Raw genomic sequence first — 19,330 nt, 5'->3', positions numbered from 1 at the left:
AACTCCTACAAACCACAGCAACCACCCAAACCAACAGTCACTGGTGAGTGGTGAATTCTAGATCCTAAGCTAGCTGCAGCCCCAGGTATTATTAGTTTTCATGAATTCTCCCTTTAAACTTCAGGGGAAAAAATAAGAGGAAAGAGTTGTTTCATATGATGTAGTGCTGAAGTAAGTCCCTAAAATTATCTGTTATAAGCACACGAGTCCATACAGGTAATATTTTCAATTTATTTATATAAACAACTGCATTTAAAAAATTTTTGTTCTACAAAAATAAAGTAAAAACAATTCCATAGCATTTTAAATAAATAATTGCAGACATACACATTTATCATGAGCAATTTGAACCCAGCCTAACCCAGCAGGTTGGGTAACAGATAAGTGACTGCCAAAGCATGGCTGTAAAGTACAAAATGCAAGGTGAACGTGATTCCTTTCTGAACCAGCTTATAACTTAACATTGACTTAAATCTTGTCAACTCATTTTTGTCTACCCCAAAATAACTAGATCTGTCTAGAGTTGTCTCCTTTTGAATTTAAGCCCAACAGTTTTCCTTTCTTTTCCCTTGTTAATGGAATACACTTTCTCAGAGCAGCCTTCCACCAAAGATGCATTTGAATGACAACTGCAGATAGCTAAATAATTTTCACTTACTAACATTTACAGTGCTGACCACCTTTCAGGCAGAATTGACTGAAACTTGTCCTCTTAGTGCTTCAAGTAGAAAACTAAAATAAATGCTTCTCCTGCACCCCGAGCATCTATAATCAAAGACCATCTCAAATCAGATACTAGTATTGATTACAATGGGAGATCTTCAGCTGTTTGCATTAAGGATTACAAACTTGCACTGCAAAAGGTAGTCAATGTCTTTAGACAAATTAACAGGGACACAGAAGTCACAGTCAAACCATAGTAGTAGTAGCATAGCCCTTATTATGTATTACTGAGCCTCTACAAAGAGGCTGGAGAAATTCAGATGTAATATGAGATTGAGGTCCTTTTTGTAAGTAGCCATGAGTTTACTTATCTTTTTCTTAGCACAAAGTACTGTGTTGCCTCTCTCTTCCAGTCTGGAGTGACCTTCTTTTTGCCTATAGTTCCTAAGCTGTTTTTAATAAGACATCCTACATTTCCCCTCCAGAAATTAAAACAAGCAAACAAACAGACCCCCACAGCCTTCTATGCAAGTTTTGAAGTACTAGTTAAAAAAATGCTGTGTCAATTCTTATGTGCCCAGGTAAGACTAGAGATTTTAGCGCTGGATCAGGACAAATGTGCATAGAATCTTTTTAATCTTAAGAGAAGTTGGCCAGTTAGCACAAAATACTTACTTAAAATGCCCCTGTTTATAAGTTATAAAGCAAAACTTTATTTCCCCTCTCACCCCCCCAAATAAATAAAACCCTAAAGCATGACTACAGCTTGTGTACGTAGACCTAAACTAACTTCAAGTCCTGGCACTATGAAATTTTGCCAGATCAGTTCTGGATTCATTTTTGCTGCATATGCTTACACAGCTTCCCCGTTTTTACTATCCCCTGCTATCCCTCCCTCCCTATCCCCCAATGATCTCAACGATGTTTTCAGGTACATGCAGTAGAACCAAGCTAACTAACTACTAAGTAGCTGGGATAATTCTACACTGTAGTCATATCCTTAACTAAAACTATACTGTCCATTTGTCCTTAAAGTGACAAAGATTAAAGTTACATTATCAAGTAGACCAGAAAACTACAGCTATGGAAGGAACACTAATACTTTGGACTCTAAGAGCTTCCCAAAGTTGCAAAATACGACATCGCTATCAGAGTAGAAGCAACCTTGAATTCCAGCGTGATGGTCAGTTATTCCTACCTCAGTACCACTAAGACCATCCCCAGCACAAATAATACTTTTGTGATGTGCTTCAAAGCTACAAGTAGGATGCAAGACAAGTTCTGTTCTCTTTAAATAATAATAATAGAGAGTAATGCCACAGGAAAGCACAGATTTAGACACAAAAAAAGAACGTGTAAGTTACTGTACAAAGTGCCTTATTTGCAACAAGGGAGAGGTAGTATCAATGAGGAAATGCAACTCGTTTTCTGAGTTTACATAACAAAAAGTTGCATAAGTACATATAAATCTTTTATTTATCTTGGAGTGCCAATAATGAAAACTGCCAAGAAGATTATCAATTGCAGTAAATTTAAGTGTTTTGTCCTTTTAGTTTTACAGCCTATTTTCAAGTCTAAAAAGCTGAGGCAGTAACTTGCTTTTGTAGTGTTGTGCCCTATCAAGTTTAAAAAAAAAAAAAAAACACCACACACCACCGCACCACCCCACACACAACAAGATGCTCTTTCTGTCAAGTATTAAAGCAGTATTAAAAAATTGGAACCTCTGTCCACTTTGGAATACATAGTTCTGTTACAGAAGATTTTAAACAAGGGACTTGCTACTGTTGAGCTCAAACACAGAAAATCCCTTTTGTAAATGGAAGCCTTACCTGAGCAAGAAATCTAGGGCAAACCCCAAAGTGAAGACAAATGAGCTCTTTTAAAAAAAGAAATAATTAAGTTATAAATACAATAATTTATATAATTAAATAAATAAATAGGTGGATATTTTATAACTCAGCAGATCGCTCTTTCAGTAGTAATGTGGGGTTGATATCTTCCATTGCTGTGTTGGAGGTACTAACATTAATGGTTGCCTCTGTGGGTTCAGGATTTAAGACATGGAAAGCAGTGAAAGGACAGCCTTTCACATTGTTGCAGATGAGCTTCTGGAAGGAGGCAGTATTGATTATTTCAAAGCCCACTTTTCCACCAAAAGTGCTGGGCTTCCAGTACTCAGGGGAGCAGATAGTGTTTCCCATCAGTCCTTTCAGAGAGAAGGGTGCTCCAATTTCTACCATTGTTTCACCAAAGATAGCACCTGGTCGTGGCTTCTCTACTAGGAGGCCTGGATACAGCTCCATAGCATCAATGTCTCCATAAAGCTCTTCCAGTTCTGCTGCCATTTCTTTTTCTCCTGTAATTATTGATAAGTAAAAATAGTAAGTAAGCAAGCTTATTTTTGTCACAGCACTCGTGTAACAGTTCAGAAGTCATGTTTCAGGCTTCTGTGCGCCCTTTTTAAGAAAAGGGCGCTTGTCTGTTAGAGAGAAGAACCGTTACCTGTAAGTTCTTCAAATGACTTAAATGGTTTCAACATGAAGCGCTTCCTGTACTCATTCAAGGACTGGTATCTCATTTGTCTGCTTTGATCAATTGAAGCTTTTGCTACCTTCTGTACTGCAGCAGGAATATTTTTCCCCCCAGCTACCTATTTAATAAGGACAAAAGAAAGGTAAAATCTCCAGATAAAGTCATTAAGGAATTTGTGTCTTTACATTATCTTGGTAGTTTTGGTATCTTGGATAGCTTTATTTTACCACCACCCCACCTGCTATTTACATCTCTGTTGAGACACTAGTAACTTGAGAAAGCAAACACAAAAGCTTACCCTGCCAGCACTTTGCTTGGAGAAAGACTTGACCATATGGGAAAGGCCATGTTCCAGCATTATAGAGTTGTTGTAGAGGAACTGCTGGAAAGTGTACTCCTGGTCATGTATCTGAAAAGTGTCTGGCAGAAGCGGATGCCAGTGGTACAGAGTATTGAATTCAGCTGCAATGCGGTTCTGGTATTGAAAGCGTTGGTTGAACAACAGCTCAGGATCAAACTTCAGTTTGAAGTGGTAGCCACTCAGGTGTTGTACGTAGTCTTCAATAACAATCTTGATCGTCTCTCCTGTTGGTAAGGAGAAATGGAAGAGAATATTGGTACTGTTTCCCTGAGAAGTTCCAGGTGGTTACCGTGCTCTGAGAGCAAATACCATTTCTACACTGTTCCAAAAAGATACTCTAATGACCAAGATTACAGAATGTTGAGGAATATTTGTTATCTTTTATAGAAGATTATTCACAGTAAGGGGAGGCTGTGATAGGAAGTATTCTTTCTATAGTTTGTTCTCCTCTAGAGATAGACTCCTCTGTGTTCCGCAGATCTTCCGAGAAAGTATATCTAGGCATCTACATGGTGTAGAATTACACATTATCATCTAAGGTGGAGGTAGGTAATGACTTAAAAAGTCAACATGGAAAAGAAAATCTCTGCTTCTGAACTGCTTACTGCAGTTGCCTTTTCCCCATTTTACTGTTTTGGGGACAGTTTGGGCAGAGCTCTTTCCAAACTTAACATGCCTCCAACATAAGAGGAAATACCCCTGAACAAAATTATACAAAATAGCATAGAAAATTACTTTTTACTTAAATCTCAAAAGTTCAAGTTAATCACAGCGTTTCTCTTAAACTCTACCTGAACTGACTCAATCCCAGAAAAAAAAAAACAAGACCTGACAATTTGGGAGCAACTGAGGGTATTTGGCCTCACATGCTTTGTCTGAGCACTAAGCATAGCTTCCTGCTTTTTCACTGCTTTCAGTTCTGTTCCCTTTAGGTAAGGGAATTAGTGTCACTTGACTCAATTTTCTTCAGTTTTGTATTTAACACAGTTAGGAGCAAACTCGATCATACATCCGAGTCTTCATAACCTCTGCCTGAAGTAGGTGCTCAGACACTGATTTAAGTAATATTTCTTCTCTTACTAAATCTATTGCAGCTGCCCATGGGTAGAAGTGTCACACTTGAGACAACAAGTTAAACTTGCATACTATAAAAGAGATACTCACCTATCAGTATGAGTCTAGTAGTTTGGAACAGTCGCTCATCATCCCATTCTGGATGCTCCTGTTTCAGGATGTCACAGACTCTATTGTGTTCTCTGAGCCATATCGTAGCATACATCATTAAACCTGGGACCAAACCAAACACCTCCTGCCCAACAGAAAACTGCAAGTGTTCAGGAATGTGAGGTGGGTATAACATTTCTGCCTGAGTGTCCTTCACTGTGGGTGGATACATTTCCCCATCAATTATCTGAGGTGGGGGGAAGGAGAGAAGAGAACAAAACAAAAGCCATAAGCTATAATGCATAGGAGTTAAATCATATTGACTGTCAGCACTTTGTCTGACTTTAGGATTATATTTAAATACGAATTACATTGTGAACACAGGGTGAATTTTAAGACGTATTTGTCACCCAATAGGAATAGTATTTGTCAAATCCAGTAGGATTTAAGTTAGCCCCCCCCTTCCCAAAAAACAAAGCACAACAAAAAAAGCAAACACCCCCCACCCCCATACCTGGTATTTTAGCTTTCCATCCTTAAGAAGTCTCAGTTTAAGTTGTCTCTCCAGAGTCTCTCCATAAATGTGGTTCAAGTCAACCTATAAAACAAAGGTATTTGGAACATGAAGTCAAACTACTTTTTTTTTTTGTTGTTCTATTTTAGGATAAGTCCACTTCTGTGGAAGCCAACAGGAGTTGGTGCCTTAGACATCTAACTTAATTATATTAGATGATTAGCACTTTATAAAAATGATGCATTGATGAAGCCAAATTATTTCTTAGACACTGGAACAAACTCTGCCTAATAATGAGTTTGTAAATGGTCAGTCTATTTAAGAGACCTCCTTAAAACATGCCTGCAGCTTTTTATTATGCAGACAGCTCTGTCTAAAGCAGAAAAACATAAGCAGTGTATATATGCATTACATTTACATTGAAAAATTCTTTGTCCAAAGAAAGTCTTTGTCCAAAGACTATCCATTTTGGAGATATTTGCTGCAGCAGTTTGCTGCTGCAATTTTTATATCAAGTCTCTTCAGTCAGCATCATATGACAAGACATTTCACAGTCCTATATACAGCTCTTTGCAACTGACAGGAAGAGTCCAATAGAGTAGTTTTGGATGCTCACTAAATGCAACATGCTTTGTGTTAAAGTAAGCTTTGGAAGAATACACTGTACAGATCCCTTTACAGAGATTTTAAACAGAACTATTTTGCTTTGCATGTGCGGTCCTGACCCAGTAAGGGATGCTCTTGGGTTGCTGGAATTTTGCCTGATGTTGCACAGCGCAAGCACCAGTGTTTGTGCGCTCTGGCTACCTGTAAGATACCATTTTAGTTCAGTGGCTGCTAAGAGCTCTGTTCAAGTTACAGAGCTATGATCTTACCCCATGGCCAAGAGCTTTGGTGAAGCCAGGTCCTTTCTTCTGGTCCGTCTTAAAGAACTGATGAGTGAAATGCTGAGCAAAGAATGTGAACATCACATTTGTGCCTTGTGGGTCAGGAATAAATTTTTTCCTCAGCAAGAATTTCTCCACAATCAGCTTTGAGTCTGGGAGCTCTTTCTTACCTACAAAGAAAGAGAACGCACCAAGTTATTTTTGCCTGATATTAGAGAAAAGGAGCTATTTGAGACAACTATATTATTTTCTTATTAGAAATAGAACTGATTAAAACTAAGACAGATTTTCAACTGATGCAACTAAGGATAGCAGCAGACAAAGGTAATGCCTGTTTGTCATTGGTTATAGTCATATACCTTTCTATACTCACTTTCTTCATTTTATACTTCCTTGATTTTATTAAAAATCTCCAGTTTTAGCATGTAGCTCAATAACTGAACTTGGAATGGTTATCTTTTACATCTTCACACCACAGGTCCAATACATAACCGTTTCAGTGTGGTTGATTTTCATGAGAGTAGCAGAGTATAAGCAGGCCTTTTAGACTTTCAAGGCCTGGAATTTCCTGGAATTCTGTTCTATTCCTTACCTTTAACACCCATTGGTGTTGGGCAGTCATGTCCTACTGGTGGAAGGCTTCTTGTGTAATAGGAGAGATTGGAATATGCTTCCCAGCTTTTGTAATTATAGTCACTATTGTAAGTTGGTGGGCTGTCAATCAAATGTGATCTTGCTGGAAGAAAAAAAACACACCTGTATTTTTAGTTTGTTTTAAAACTGTACATTTTAGTCTTGAGAAATAAAAACAGGGCCAGATCTTCCAAGCGTTTTTGGCCTCAATCACACTGACAAATTCCACTCAATTAGTGCAGTTAAATGGGATTATGGTTACTGAATAACAAAAGCAGGCCCAGGATTGTCAGCTGGATCCAGCTATAACTTTGCCAGATTTCTGATGTTAGTGTTAACAAAATTCTGGATTCTATTAGACACAAGAGAGCAAAACACATTCCCCTTTGGAAGCGAGTTTCACACAAGCCTGCAGCGTGCTGAAAAACCACAAGTTTTATTTGGACTGTCTTTACCTTTGTGCGTTTTAGCTTGCTGCTTTATATTTAAACAAGCCAAGTGTGACGCTTTAGAGCGCTGCACGTAACTTCTACCGGTTAAGGGCATCAGAACAAAGACCTCATACTTACAGGTGAGCACGTATCTCATAATAGTGTCACGCAAGAAGGGAATGTTGTTGATGATATTCCAGGCGCCCTTGAAGTGGGTGAGAATGTAGTGGACGGTATTTGGTGCAGGTTTCAGCGTTAGCTTCAGCCACGTGAAGAACTCCGCTGGGAGCATTGACAGAAAGATTAGTCTAAGTTAGCTATTTGCGACAAAAAAAGCGACCCTAGCACTTCAGTTCTAGAACCGCAAGTTACTTCCATGCGAGCACAGCCGAGATACTTACGTGTTGTGCAGTTTTCCCCGTAAAATCCCGTCCTCGTACAGTCACATTCGTATCGTTCGAATCCCGTCGTCATACATACTCCTCTGTTCTGGCACGGGTTGGAGCAGCACGGATTGGCTGCAGTGAAATAAAGCGCTCCAATTAAAAATCACGGCTTACACACCTTAATTAGCGTTTTCATTTCTCTAAGCTAACGTGTGCGACCTAGGCAGCGTGGCGAGGCTGAACGCCCGCCAGGGCGAAGACGGCGGCTCTCCGCGCACGCGGGACAGCGGCCAGCCTGCGCGGGTTATCGCACACAGGTCACCGAGAGGACATCAGGCCTCCCATGACATTAAAAGAGCAAGTGTTCTGGAGGTGGCAGAAGAAACACAGAAGATGGGGCGGGTGGGGGGGGGGGAAGAAGAGAAGTCATAAAAACCCATTCCGCTGCTGCGCATCCACCTTCCTAATTTCACTGTGAGCGTTACTACACAGCCGAGCTCCTCGGAAATGCCTTCAGGCTGCTTTCGCAACGAGGACGGTTGCGCCGGGCAGGTACCAGCGGCGGCATTTTGCCTCCTTTCACTCCCCCAAGCCCTTTCGCACCTTGTACCTCCCCCCCCCCCCCCCACGTCCCCGGTTCCCGCCGCGGCGCTCCCTCACGCCGCTCCCGCCCCGCCCCGGCGGCCGTTGGCGGCCGTTGGCCCGCGGCGGTTACTCACCTGCTTGGCCGGCAGCCAGGAGCGCGACCACCAGGGCGCAGGGCAGGATCATATCCCGGCGGAGCGCGGTGGGGAGGGGGGGGGAAAAAAAGAAAAGGACTGCTGGCGTTGCGGCTCGGAGCTGTGCGGGTGCTCGGCGCCGAGGACCCAGTGGCTGCCAGGTACGCAGCCCTCTTATTTATGCCGGGCGCCGTGACTCACTCCCACCGCCCCTTAGAGGAAGGGAGGGCAGAGCTGGCCCATAATGCCGGGTCGGCTCCGCCCCGCCGTTACCTGCCGCGCCGCGGCGCCCGGGGCTGCGGGAGGGCGGAGGGCGCCTGCCGAAGCGGCCTTAGCCGCTCTCGGTCGGTCCTGGGACCCCCCGCCCCCCCCATCCCCACCACAAGACCGCTCCTGTCCCAAATTGATGCTTTCAGATTATCACATGTACGTCACGTTCGTCCCTTAGGTTCTGCAGTTCTGGGGTATTACTGTTGTTTCTGCTTGTGCTCGGCTCCCCCCCCCACCCCCCCCCCCGCCCGCCACACGAGAAGGCTTGAAGGGAGAAAGCGTGTGGTGAAGTTTATTCGGTTTGGTTTTTTTCCTAGTAAAAAAAAAAAAAAAACGGTGCTAGCCAGGATACAGGCGATTATTATCATACCGCCTTTCGCTTTTCCACTCTATCTGACCGTTGGCGTTGTTGAGAGCATTGGTTTTTATGTTTTCGGTTCGGTAGCTCGGATGCGGCGCGTCGGACCGCTCAGCGCTTGGAAAACTTTTTGCCCTTCACCGGCGCGAAGCTGCGGGGCGCTTGCGGCGCCAAAGAGCGCGCACAGAGCCAAGAAAGGGGTGCCAAGAGTATCTATCTCATTTTGTTGCTGTATGCTCCTGTTCTGTTGTAATCCTAATAAAATAAATAAATCCTGTTATTGGAGGTTTCATTTTGAAATGACCGGTGACTCTTTTTTCCAGCACTCTTTTTTTTTTTTTTTTAAAAATACCCCCCACTGCCGTTTATAGTCGCTTTGTAAACAAATCTTTGCTCATTTCCTTTTACTGCTCTACAGATTTTGGTCATCGGAGGATGCTTTACGTTTTTGCCGTAGATCTGTAATCATTTATTCAATTAAGCGCACTTCACTATTTTTATTCTTTACTGCGCGTGGAAAAGAAATTATGAAACACAGGAGGATATTATTGAATGGTGTAACGGTCTGCAGTGTGGTTCTGGGGGCCTGCTGCAGCCTTGCCGTGACTCGCGCTTTCACCCGGCGTGGCAGCGTACAGCACCGATGATGAAAAATACTCAACTGTTATTTTAATAAAACAGACGTTTTGAGAGTTGATACTGATTGGGTTTAAATTTCAAATTTAATAGACTTTACAGAAGTGGATCTGGTGCAATGAAAGCAAATCTAAATTTGGCCAAGAGCAATTGTCTTCATGAATAATCAGTACACATCAGTACTGATTATGTACTGATTATTAGGTCATCTGGGATGTTCAAGGGAATGGTGCAAGACATTCCAGAATCAGATGATTGTTTCTAACATCAGTCATTGCTTTTGAACTCTGGCAGAGCAAAAGGCACATGCGTCTATTATACGTGTGTGTGTATATATATGTATATATGTATATATGTATATGCCTGGATATATTTTATAAATGCACATGATGAACGATGGGCCTTGGTCGTATGGCTGAAGCAAAGGGTGGCTGCCGAGAGTCTGTTCCTGCGGAACCCAGAAATTCACTGTCTCGTGGCACTTTGTGCACAGTCATGTACCTATTGTTCAGTCTTGTCCAGCGTGAAATGGGGCTATTTTGTTCCTGCATTACGAAGTGTTATGAGCTAAATTGGCTGTGAAACACAGACACCGTGCAGTGGAAAACAGAGTACAAAGGGAGAGCTTTTCTGCTGGTATGCATAACGCCATACATTGAGGGTCTGACTTTGTAGGTTTTTATATATGCATCTTGCACTGATTTTATTAGGTCTTGCAAAGATTTTACTGATACCATTAGATAATAAGACTATACTGAAAACAATAGACACAAAAGATGTTATTTTTTAATGAAATGCTTAGAGGAACCTAAGTACAGAAAATATCTGTGGGATTGTATTTGAAGTTGAAGGTGTAGAACTAGCAATGCGGAGCAAACGGGACGACTGAAATAGTTGTAGACAGAGAATTACCTCTTAAATGATAATACAAAGGTAACTATGTTACTCGGGGATTTGGAGGACCCTGGGGATTACATTTTTGAATTTTTGTAAATGCCAAATGTGCAGACCCAGACATCAGGGCGGTACTTCAGTCTTAGGAGAGGACGGTTCTTCTTGGAAAATGGTACTTTTTGCAGAACTAGTGAGGAAGGGGAAAAACCCTTCCACCCTACCCGCTGCTGATCTAGGCTGGTGAGAGAGGGGCAGTTTGGGGTCAGAACAGGGCAGATGGTGAAACACGAGCTTTCTTAAGTTTGTTTTCCGCTGGGGAAGGTCATTTGTGTGCCTGATAGTTGTAGTATAATTGAAAGCATTCTTCAGCTGTTTTATCTGACTGTGGCAAGACAACAGAAAATCAGGGAGCTATGGCATGACTGTTTTTCTGAAGGCTGCCCTTCCCCATGCGTTACTGTGGGATTGTCTGTATGCTTGAACTGGAATTTTTCTTAAAAAATAAATTATTTTGCTGTGGCAGGATTCACCACCAGGTGGAGATTTTATGCATCAACTAACGTGTTTTTTTTTTTTTTTAAGTGTATGAACTGTCTTAAAAAATGCCACTATTGTTTTTACTTCTGTGATAGTTGTTTTAAATACCCTCTGATCGAGATGAAAGCAATCTGTGGAAAAGGTGAGGTCGGTTTACTGTTACCCTAACATCTATCACCAAAAGGCAAATTTTCAGGAGAACACTGGAGGAAGATACAGCAATCCATTGCAACCGACATACCTCAGTAATGGCCCTGAAAGAACTGGCGATGCAGCGGCATCAGGGAAAATCCTGTTAACCTGCCCTCTTGGTGTTACTTTTTTGTACTGTCTCCCCAAAAACTTAAGGCAAATCCTGTTGTCCTAATAATAAGCACTTTTCTGAGATGGCATTTGTGTGGAAGGGAGATTGACGTTTTGAGAAATGGGAGTTTCTGCCAGTAGCAGGCCTTCCCTGAAAGGAGGGTACAGAGTTTACACTGAGCATGGTTTGCAAAGCAAGCAAAATCTTTCCAGCAAATGCATCTTTTTCCCCCAGTGACTTTTCATGCATTTTATCTATAGCTCTGTATCAATGAGGAAAAAATAATAAGATTCCCTGCCTCTCCTTATTGGGAATATTGGCACCTCGAAAGTGAAATTCTGCTCTGCAATTCTGGGAGATTTCCTGACAACTGCACGTGAAAATTAAGTCTTAATACTATGTATCTTAATGGAGTATAGGACATTCTAGTTTTTCCCCCCGTCAGTAGCACCCCGAATGACCTATTTTCAGCAATTGTGTTTAAAGAAGCAAAGAGTGACTGAGTGAAGTTTGAAACTGTCCTCTTGCAGAAGGATTCACTGAAATCTTCTGCTGGATGTTTGTTTCTTATTATATGACATGATAAATTATGCTAGGCAGCTAATTTTTCTCTTTCTTACAGCTTAAGTGATACCTTATTTTAAGAATAAGCTCTGTTAATTCAGCCACTTACTTACAATCCAAGCCAGACAAAATACTGCTATGAAACTGAACTTGTCAAGTTTAAGATGTCGTTACAAACTGTGAAATAAAAGGCAGAAAGCAATCCAGTAATTATAAGTAACTTCAATATAAAAAAGAAGTAAATGACTTGGAATACTTTTTGTTCCTCTAAAATTTCAAATGGCAGCTGCCAAAAATGGAATTGAACAAACACTTGAGCCACCCAATTACATTATGCTTTTAAAAATAAGTTAAAAAAAAAAAAGACTGTCATCTTTTGGGGAGGGGAGCAATTCTCAGGGATTTCACAGTGAGTTGGATACTGTGTTTGTCAGAGAAATGAGTTGAGCTGAAAAGCAAGATGAATTAGGATTTATAATTTGCTGGGAAAAAATGGTAGAAGTAAGCACTAGGTTTTATAATTTTGCGACTTTATAATCATAAGTTAGCTCCTAAAATTAGTTTAAAAATCAAATATTAAAAATAGCTTTTTAATGTCTTTTGTTTATCTGTTGTTTTCTACATTTCCTCTCTTTCCATAGAGCCTAAGAACTTACGGCTTATAAGGACTGTGTGATTTTATTCCTATTTTGCATCATATGCAATAAACATAGCAGTCTACCTTTAAGTTCAAATCGGATCCATAGTGAGTGAAAAGACTGTGTTGAGAGTCTTAGAGTTAAAGAGTATCGGGAAAGTTGCTTCCAGAAATTGGCTTTTCCTAACAGAAAAAAGGCATGCCTTTTCACCAGGTTTCTGCTCACTGATGAGAGAGATTGTGCTTTAGAACTGAGATGAAATAGAGCACAAATAGCTGTCTGGAGACCAGGATGATTTTGACTTCTGCCAAATTTCAAATAGGCTATTTTTTCTGGTCGCTTTGAAGGTATGAATGAATAACAGTGCCCGGAGCAGTCATATTCTGAACGATGCGAAGGGAGAGCCTCAGACTGCGATGACTGTGTTCTCGAGGGAGCCGCTGATAAGATAACGTGAGCTGGTCATCCCCCCCTTGAATGAAAATGCAACATTTTTATAAAACAATGAGTAGATAATGCAGCAAATTAAGTAAAGGCATATTTCCATTCACAATTGTAAATATTCACATCAAAACCTTGTCAGTTTTATGCTCATCATGAGCTCGGAGATGTAACATGCAAAGTATATATCACAGCAGCTCAAACTGAAATATGTGGTATTTGTAGTATGGACACAGACACATGAACGAGGTATTTATAGGTTCTCTACAAAACAAAATGAAAGAAAATGCGTTTTTTTTTTTCTTTCCCTTGTTTGCCCTTACATGTTTCTGATAAAATAGATCCTGTATGTTCTGTGCATTACACTGAAAGTACATTTCTAAAAACACAAGCTCATTATATCAGTTCATTCAGAAGAGTAAACTGTATTGAAATCAGTGGGGCTGTTTGCACTAAAACTAGCAGTGATTTTGTCCTCAAGCCGTTTTCATGTTTCAAATATTTTCCCTTCCTTTGTGATTGTGGGAATCTCATCGTCATGTTTAATAATACAGTAATTTCCTGGCAAGTTAGCTGCTTTTATTTCTTCAGTCTGTACTTTTCTGCCCTTTTATTGCAAAATATGCTCAATCTAGAGTTTACCACCACAGAAAGTTTTTATGATGTGTTTTATCTTAAGTGAAAATACACTCTCTTGTGTTCCACTCTGCGGCTGGCGGATACAAAGATATGACAGTTCTGCCATGGTCTGAAAGTGTTTCATCTAAGGACTAGAATGAAGTTAACATCTTTCAGCTTCTTTGGCTGTCTTTTTCTAATCGGTAATGTGTTAACATAAATTTTGTTTCAGGTAATCATCTATTAGTTCATCTGACCAGGTTATTGGGCTGCTCTTCTCATACAGTGCTCAGCTCAGTTGGCCCCTGTTTCACTGGGACCCCTAGATTCTGCTGGAGATTAAAAATATTCTGCTGTCTAGATTTCAGACAAGGAGGTTTAATTATTTTTCCACAAAAATAATTTTTTAAAGGAACTGCATGTTTGGAGTTTCTAGACTATTGCGATTTTGCCACTGTTATATGGAACAGAGAAGAAATTTGTTCCAATGAAAAATATGTAGGAATATAAAGCATATGAGATTTAGGAACAGGACTGTCTTGAACTGAAGCAAAATACCATGGACAGTGATTGGCAGCAAATGCTGGTGTACAGGCTCCAGCAGCCTACGCAGACCTGTTTTGGGGAGAGGAGGAACGTGAGGGTGAGATGGGAGGTTGGTTAAATGGGGAAATGGGCATTGCTCACTGAAAGGGGAGTAAGCAGGAGAATGACTGGAGACATGGAGAACAAAGGATTTGAGTTACCTGATATTCAAATCAACTTTTTTTTTCTCCTGGAATTATCCAAAAAAAAAATGTGGGCACAGAAAATAGGCAGATGGTACAAAAAGCTACTACTAATTTAGGCAAAATCTGAACGAGTTTGGGTGAAAAATTTTTCTCAAGGAAGCTTACATTTGAACTCCAGCTACTGAAGAAGAGGCATAAAGCACTGCCTGCATTTTAAGTGGCTGCCAGAGAATAAGTGGAAGCCAATAGGAGTTTTGGGGGATGCTTTCCAACATGGAAGGCTGCAGCTTTTACCAAGAACATCTGCTCAGAGTACACCCTATTCAAGCAATACTTTTCACGCCGATGGTTTTACTATGGTTCCTGAATTCTTGTTTTAATCCTCTGATATTCTTGATAGTTTCAGTTAAGAGTCAAAGGCTGAAATGAAAGTAAGCTGAAATGGATGACTTGACGTCAATGTGAAAATAGTAGGACAAGATGTGAAACAAGGCACTTCACCTGCATCCTTCTGCGCCGTGGTCAGGGTTCTGCCAGGGAGGTCTGTTTGCTTTGTAAATGCTTTGCCAGTTACCCATGGCTCTAGGCTTTCTGATAAACAGCAATTTATCACGAAGCTAGATAGAAAAAAACTCAAGAATAACTCATCAATAACAGCCAAAAATTGAATCTCCGCTTTGTTCAAAGCAAGATTCAACCCTCTGCTTTGGAAGGTGACCAGACACTGATTTCAAGTTAACGTTTCATGAAAGTTAGTCAATGGAGCCTCAGTAAAACTGGCTTCCAGAAATGTTTTATTTTTCAGATGGAGTCTACCATACAATATTGTTCTTTTCCTTGTTTGCAAACTTGGTAGTCACAAATTCAGTCCTGCCTGACTAGTTCCAGAAAACAAGGCCTAAGTTACTTAAGCTCAGCTCTATGCACTCTAGGGCAAACTTTTTACGAGGGGTGTAGACAAGTACAGCGTAAAGCATAACGTTATGTTAAACATATATTTATCCTAATCTCACAGTTTGAGGCAGATGTCGACCTGGAAAATTTCACCGTAGCTACTGTCTGTCCCATTTTTCTTCGGTGGCAAGACTTTTAGTTTCTTTTTATAATTGAATTTAAAACAAAAGACCATAAATAAAAGCTATTAGGTTTTGGCATCCAAGAGCTGGACTTAGATGCATCAGGTCTGTGTATTTATTTTTTTATTCCAAATAATTGATCAGAGACGTCATTTTTATATGTTTATCTGTGGAATTTTCTTCGTATTTGAACTGCCCCCATTAGAAAATATTTTTCATTGCTATTTGTATAAAGAAAAACAAGTTTTCTTTACTGACAGTGAGCTACCAAAGTCCTGGAGTTAAACCACGAACTTCTCTGCTATTGTGATTTAGTTCTCTGGGTTTTTTTTAAGCAAAATCTCCATTTTTTCATGTAGCCTCCATGTGCTTTGTATTTCCTACACAGACATTTGATCACAGTTAACTATGAAAAAATACGTCACACGATTTTGTAACCCACTTACATAAAGAAGCATCAGCTGGCATTTTATCTGCTTTTTGTCATCTCACAAAACGGCTGTAAGTCATATAAGGGTAATTGCTTGTGTTATGTCACTTATAATAAACATTTTAAATCAAAACAATCAAAAGGTTATCTTTCTGTGGAAAACCTCCAGAGAAAATCTGCCTATAAAGAGAAGTTTTGCAAATGCTACCTTCCTCATTGCAGATGCTGGAATTTTCTTTTAACTACTTCCTGCTTAACTTTTAGTAAAATCTTTCATCCAGTCTCACGCTCTTTTGTTGTGCAGCTGAAAGCTACTCTTTTGTTATACAGCTGAATACTGTGCTTTGTAATTTTCCATCACTTTTCAGCACGCTGACATAAAACTGGATAAAGGAGACTATAATAGAGTGGGAGACGTAGAGCAGAAGACTACTTCAGCTTTGTGCTTTTTTATATAAAGCATCTTGTAAGGTAATAAAGTTTATTTAGTTTTAGGAATACCTTTTCTTGTTCAGTTTTCAGAAAATGAACATTATTTTTGGAAAGAAGAGGAACATCATATTCTACAAAAATATTTGCCTGATTACTTTATAACAGTGCAAGAACCGCTTTTTCATCTACTAAGCTCTATTTGAAGGGGTTCTGTAAGGTCTTCAGAGATTTATAGTTTCATAAGGTGAACTGCCTTTAGTCATTAAAAGAAGTCCACAGAACCTGTACATATAATATTCATATGTATACTCATAAAAATGCTTAGATATAAAAGCCAAAACCAGGATGTGATACAAATGCTTCTTTGTTGTGTAGCTGATAGTTAGTCTTTTATTGTATAGGTAAATCTGATAATTTGGAATTTTCCTTTACTTGCCGAGAAGAAAAGCGGGGTGGGAAGGAAGGAAGCAGCCCTTTAGGATAAACTGCGTAAAACAAACCGTAGTAGGTTTTACTGAGAAGAAGATTGAATCTAACTCCACTTAAAACATTTATCCACGTTAGCTATAAATAATCTTTGTATTCACAGAATATTATGGCTGAGCATTCAAAAAATCAGACCGCACAAAATTAGCACTGCTTAAGTGCAGCTCGTGCACTTCTTTTGAATGGAGACATCTGTATGATGGGAAGCCAAGCTCTTCGGCTCTTTTACTTGAACGTTTTGATATGCGAGGCTATGCAGAATGATAGTCCTGTGGACGCTAAGAATCTAAAAACCTATGGGATTGCCAGTAACTCCAAGGAGATGCACTTCTTAACCCAGGTGGCTTATTGTAAACCTCTGTCCTTAAAGCAATGCTTAATAGAAGTATGGGGATATTTTTGCAGTCTTAAAGACATGAGTGTAACAGCTAATCATGATTTTCCATCGTCTTTGCTGTGGATGAGTTTTTGTAAAGGTCTGATAAGTCATAATGGATTTTCTATGTGTGATGCTCACAGGTAAATAATAATGCTAACAGTTTATGTGTACAGTTCATTAAGACGTTTAGTTAGGGTCCTTGCATTTGTAATATATGATGGGAGTTCTGCGATCAACTGCAGAATCTCATACAATGGATACACTTACAACGTTTATGACGCTGTTGTGTGGAGATTTATTTCCGTGCGAGTCTGTGGAAGTGTGAACCATCCTCAACTTGTCCTAGGCTTTTCAAACATTACTTTGCAAATATTGCAGATGGTTGCTGAGACGGTGCTGTACCTACTTACTCACTGTGATCGGCAAATTAATTTTAAAATAACCCCCATTTAGGGGTGTAGTATGATCAAACAAAGCTTGTGAAGTAACCGTATTCAGTGCTTTGAGAAGGAACTCCTGAGCTCTGGAGCTTCTCGTAAAACTTTACTCCGTGCTCAGAGAAGAAGGTGCCGTCAAGGTATATTTCCATTAAGGACTAGATGTGGATTAAGATGTTGCTAGGTTTCATTAAAAATGACTCTAGCTCCTCACAACTAAGAGGCCTTACGAGTCATCTGGTGTCGGACAAATAAAAATGTTCCATGACACAAATCTCACTGCAACTCTTTGTGATGGGCAGTGGACTGTGCCTGCACAAATTACAGGAGTAGCTTGCACCAGGGTGGAGAAGTTCCTGGAGCAGGCTGTGGTGCAAGCGGAGTGCCCAGTATGGGCTGCCCAAACCTCTTGAAGCTCCTTGCTGGCTAACTCCGTTTTCAGAATTAAATGAGGACTGTTTTCCAATGGTTTGTCACTTTGCCTCACCTCCGACACACGCTTATGGTTGAAAGAAATACGGGGAAATTAAGAAAAAAAAGTCCAAGTTATGAGCTTAAATAATATTAAATGAGTTGGCCATCGGTCCCTTTGAAGGAAAAGGACCCAGAGACCAGATAAAAACTGTTTCACACCATACTTTTCCTTAAAAGGACTTTAGAAACTAAAGCAAATGGGTAACTTGCTACAATTATTAGTAGTTACCAATGAGAATTGAAGGCATTTGGACAAATATTGTGAATCAAACTACTCAGGTTGTAACAGGAATTATAAAACAAGAAGATTCTTCCAGCAGAACGTGGGGCTCAGGACAGAAAATCTGGAGAGAGACCTATTTTTTTCAGAGTTAAATTACCTTATTGTAAAGGAGACATCACATCATGTTATGTCTTGCCAGACATATGACGGTAAGCAAAGGCGAATAATTTTAAAATTGTTCAAATGCTTTTATGCTTTTTAAGATAGCCAGTTGTGTAATGGCACCAAAAACTGGCTGGCTCAGTAGGCTTAAAACCAAGCCTTCAAGGGAAATAATGCAATTGTGATATTCATCAGGAAGTAAAGGCTCATTCTTTACTCTCTGAAGTTTTTTTAATTTCTTTTCCTCCAAATTTTTAATTAAGGAAAATGTCTACCAATAAAAAATATAAAAATAGAAAATAATTAAGGAGATGTAAACACTACGGTTGCTGTACTAGATCAGACCCACGGTCTATCTAGTTTAGTATCTGCCAGGGGAAACATCTGACATTGCCTTTTGTTGCTTGAATTGTGTTATAGGTTTCTGTGTGTACGCTGCAAAGGAACGTCATCCACTTATAACTGACATTTATATTTGTTAGTGAACCAGAACACAGTGAATTCCATTGCTGGAGATGGAATGCCATTTGCCTGTAAGAACGTCCTTTTGCAAAAAGCAAAATAAGAAGTCAAGGAATTCCTTCTTACAGGACTTTTTTTAAAGAAACAGGTGTGTGTTTATTTTTTTCAGATTTAGGCATCTTCAAGATACCGAATTGTCAGCATACAGTTTTAAGACCGTCTTCTACCTGAAAATCTCATTACTATTAGTAAGAGTAATGCATATGATATTGTGACCAGTTTTGATTATTTTACTCCAAACGTTTTACCTTGTTTCATGACTTTAATGGCTTTTCCCTACGGACCTGAGGTAATTGTAAATTTGGTTTAGTATTGACATGGCTCCGTCCCACTATTTTCCCGTTTATCCAGTGATAGTCACTAAAATATTCTTGAATTTGTTTTTCATCCTAACTGTCAACGAAGAGAAGGAAAATTGTATAAAA

General features: G+C 39.9%; 1 protein-coding gene across 1 annotated transcript; it reads right to left on the bottom strand.

The window, feature by feature from the left end:
* Window positions 1–217: 217 nt before the first annotated feature.
* PTGS2 (prostaglandin-endoperoxide synthase 2) lies at window positions 218–8,454 on the bottom strand. The gene is made up of 10 exons (XM_068952377.1): window positions 8,294–8,454; window positions 7,590–7,706; window positions 7,327–7,470; window positions 6,717–6,860; window positions 6,113–6,294; window positions 5,238–5,321; window positions 4,724–4,970; window positions 3,497–3,783; window positions 3,169–3,316; window positions 218–3,022 (listed from the first exon to the last, which is right to left on the bottom strand). Exons 1-10 carry the CDS (start codon window positions 8,343–8,345, stop codon window positions 2,616–2,618), a joined length of 1,812 nt encoding a protein of 603 aa, XP_068808478.1. The 5' UTR covers window positions 8,346–8,454; the 3' UTR covers window positions 218–2,615.
* Window positions 8,455–19,330: the final 10,876 nt, after the last annotated feature.

Source organism: Struthio camelus, chromosome 8 (assembly GCF_040807025.1).
Source record: "Struthio camelus isolate bStrCam1 chromosome 8, bStrCam1.hap1, whole genome shotgun sequence".
Lineage (NCBI taxonomy): Eukaryota > Metazoa > Chordata > Aves > Struthioniformes > Struthionidae > Struthio > Struthio camelus.
Note: the sequence above shows the minus strand (reverse complement) of the source record. Positions and strands in the feature narration are given on the sequence as shown.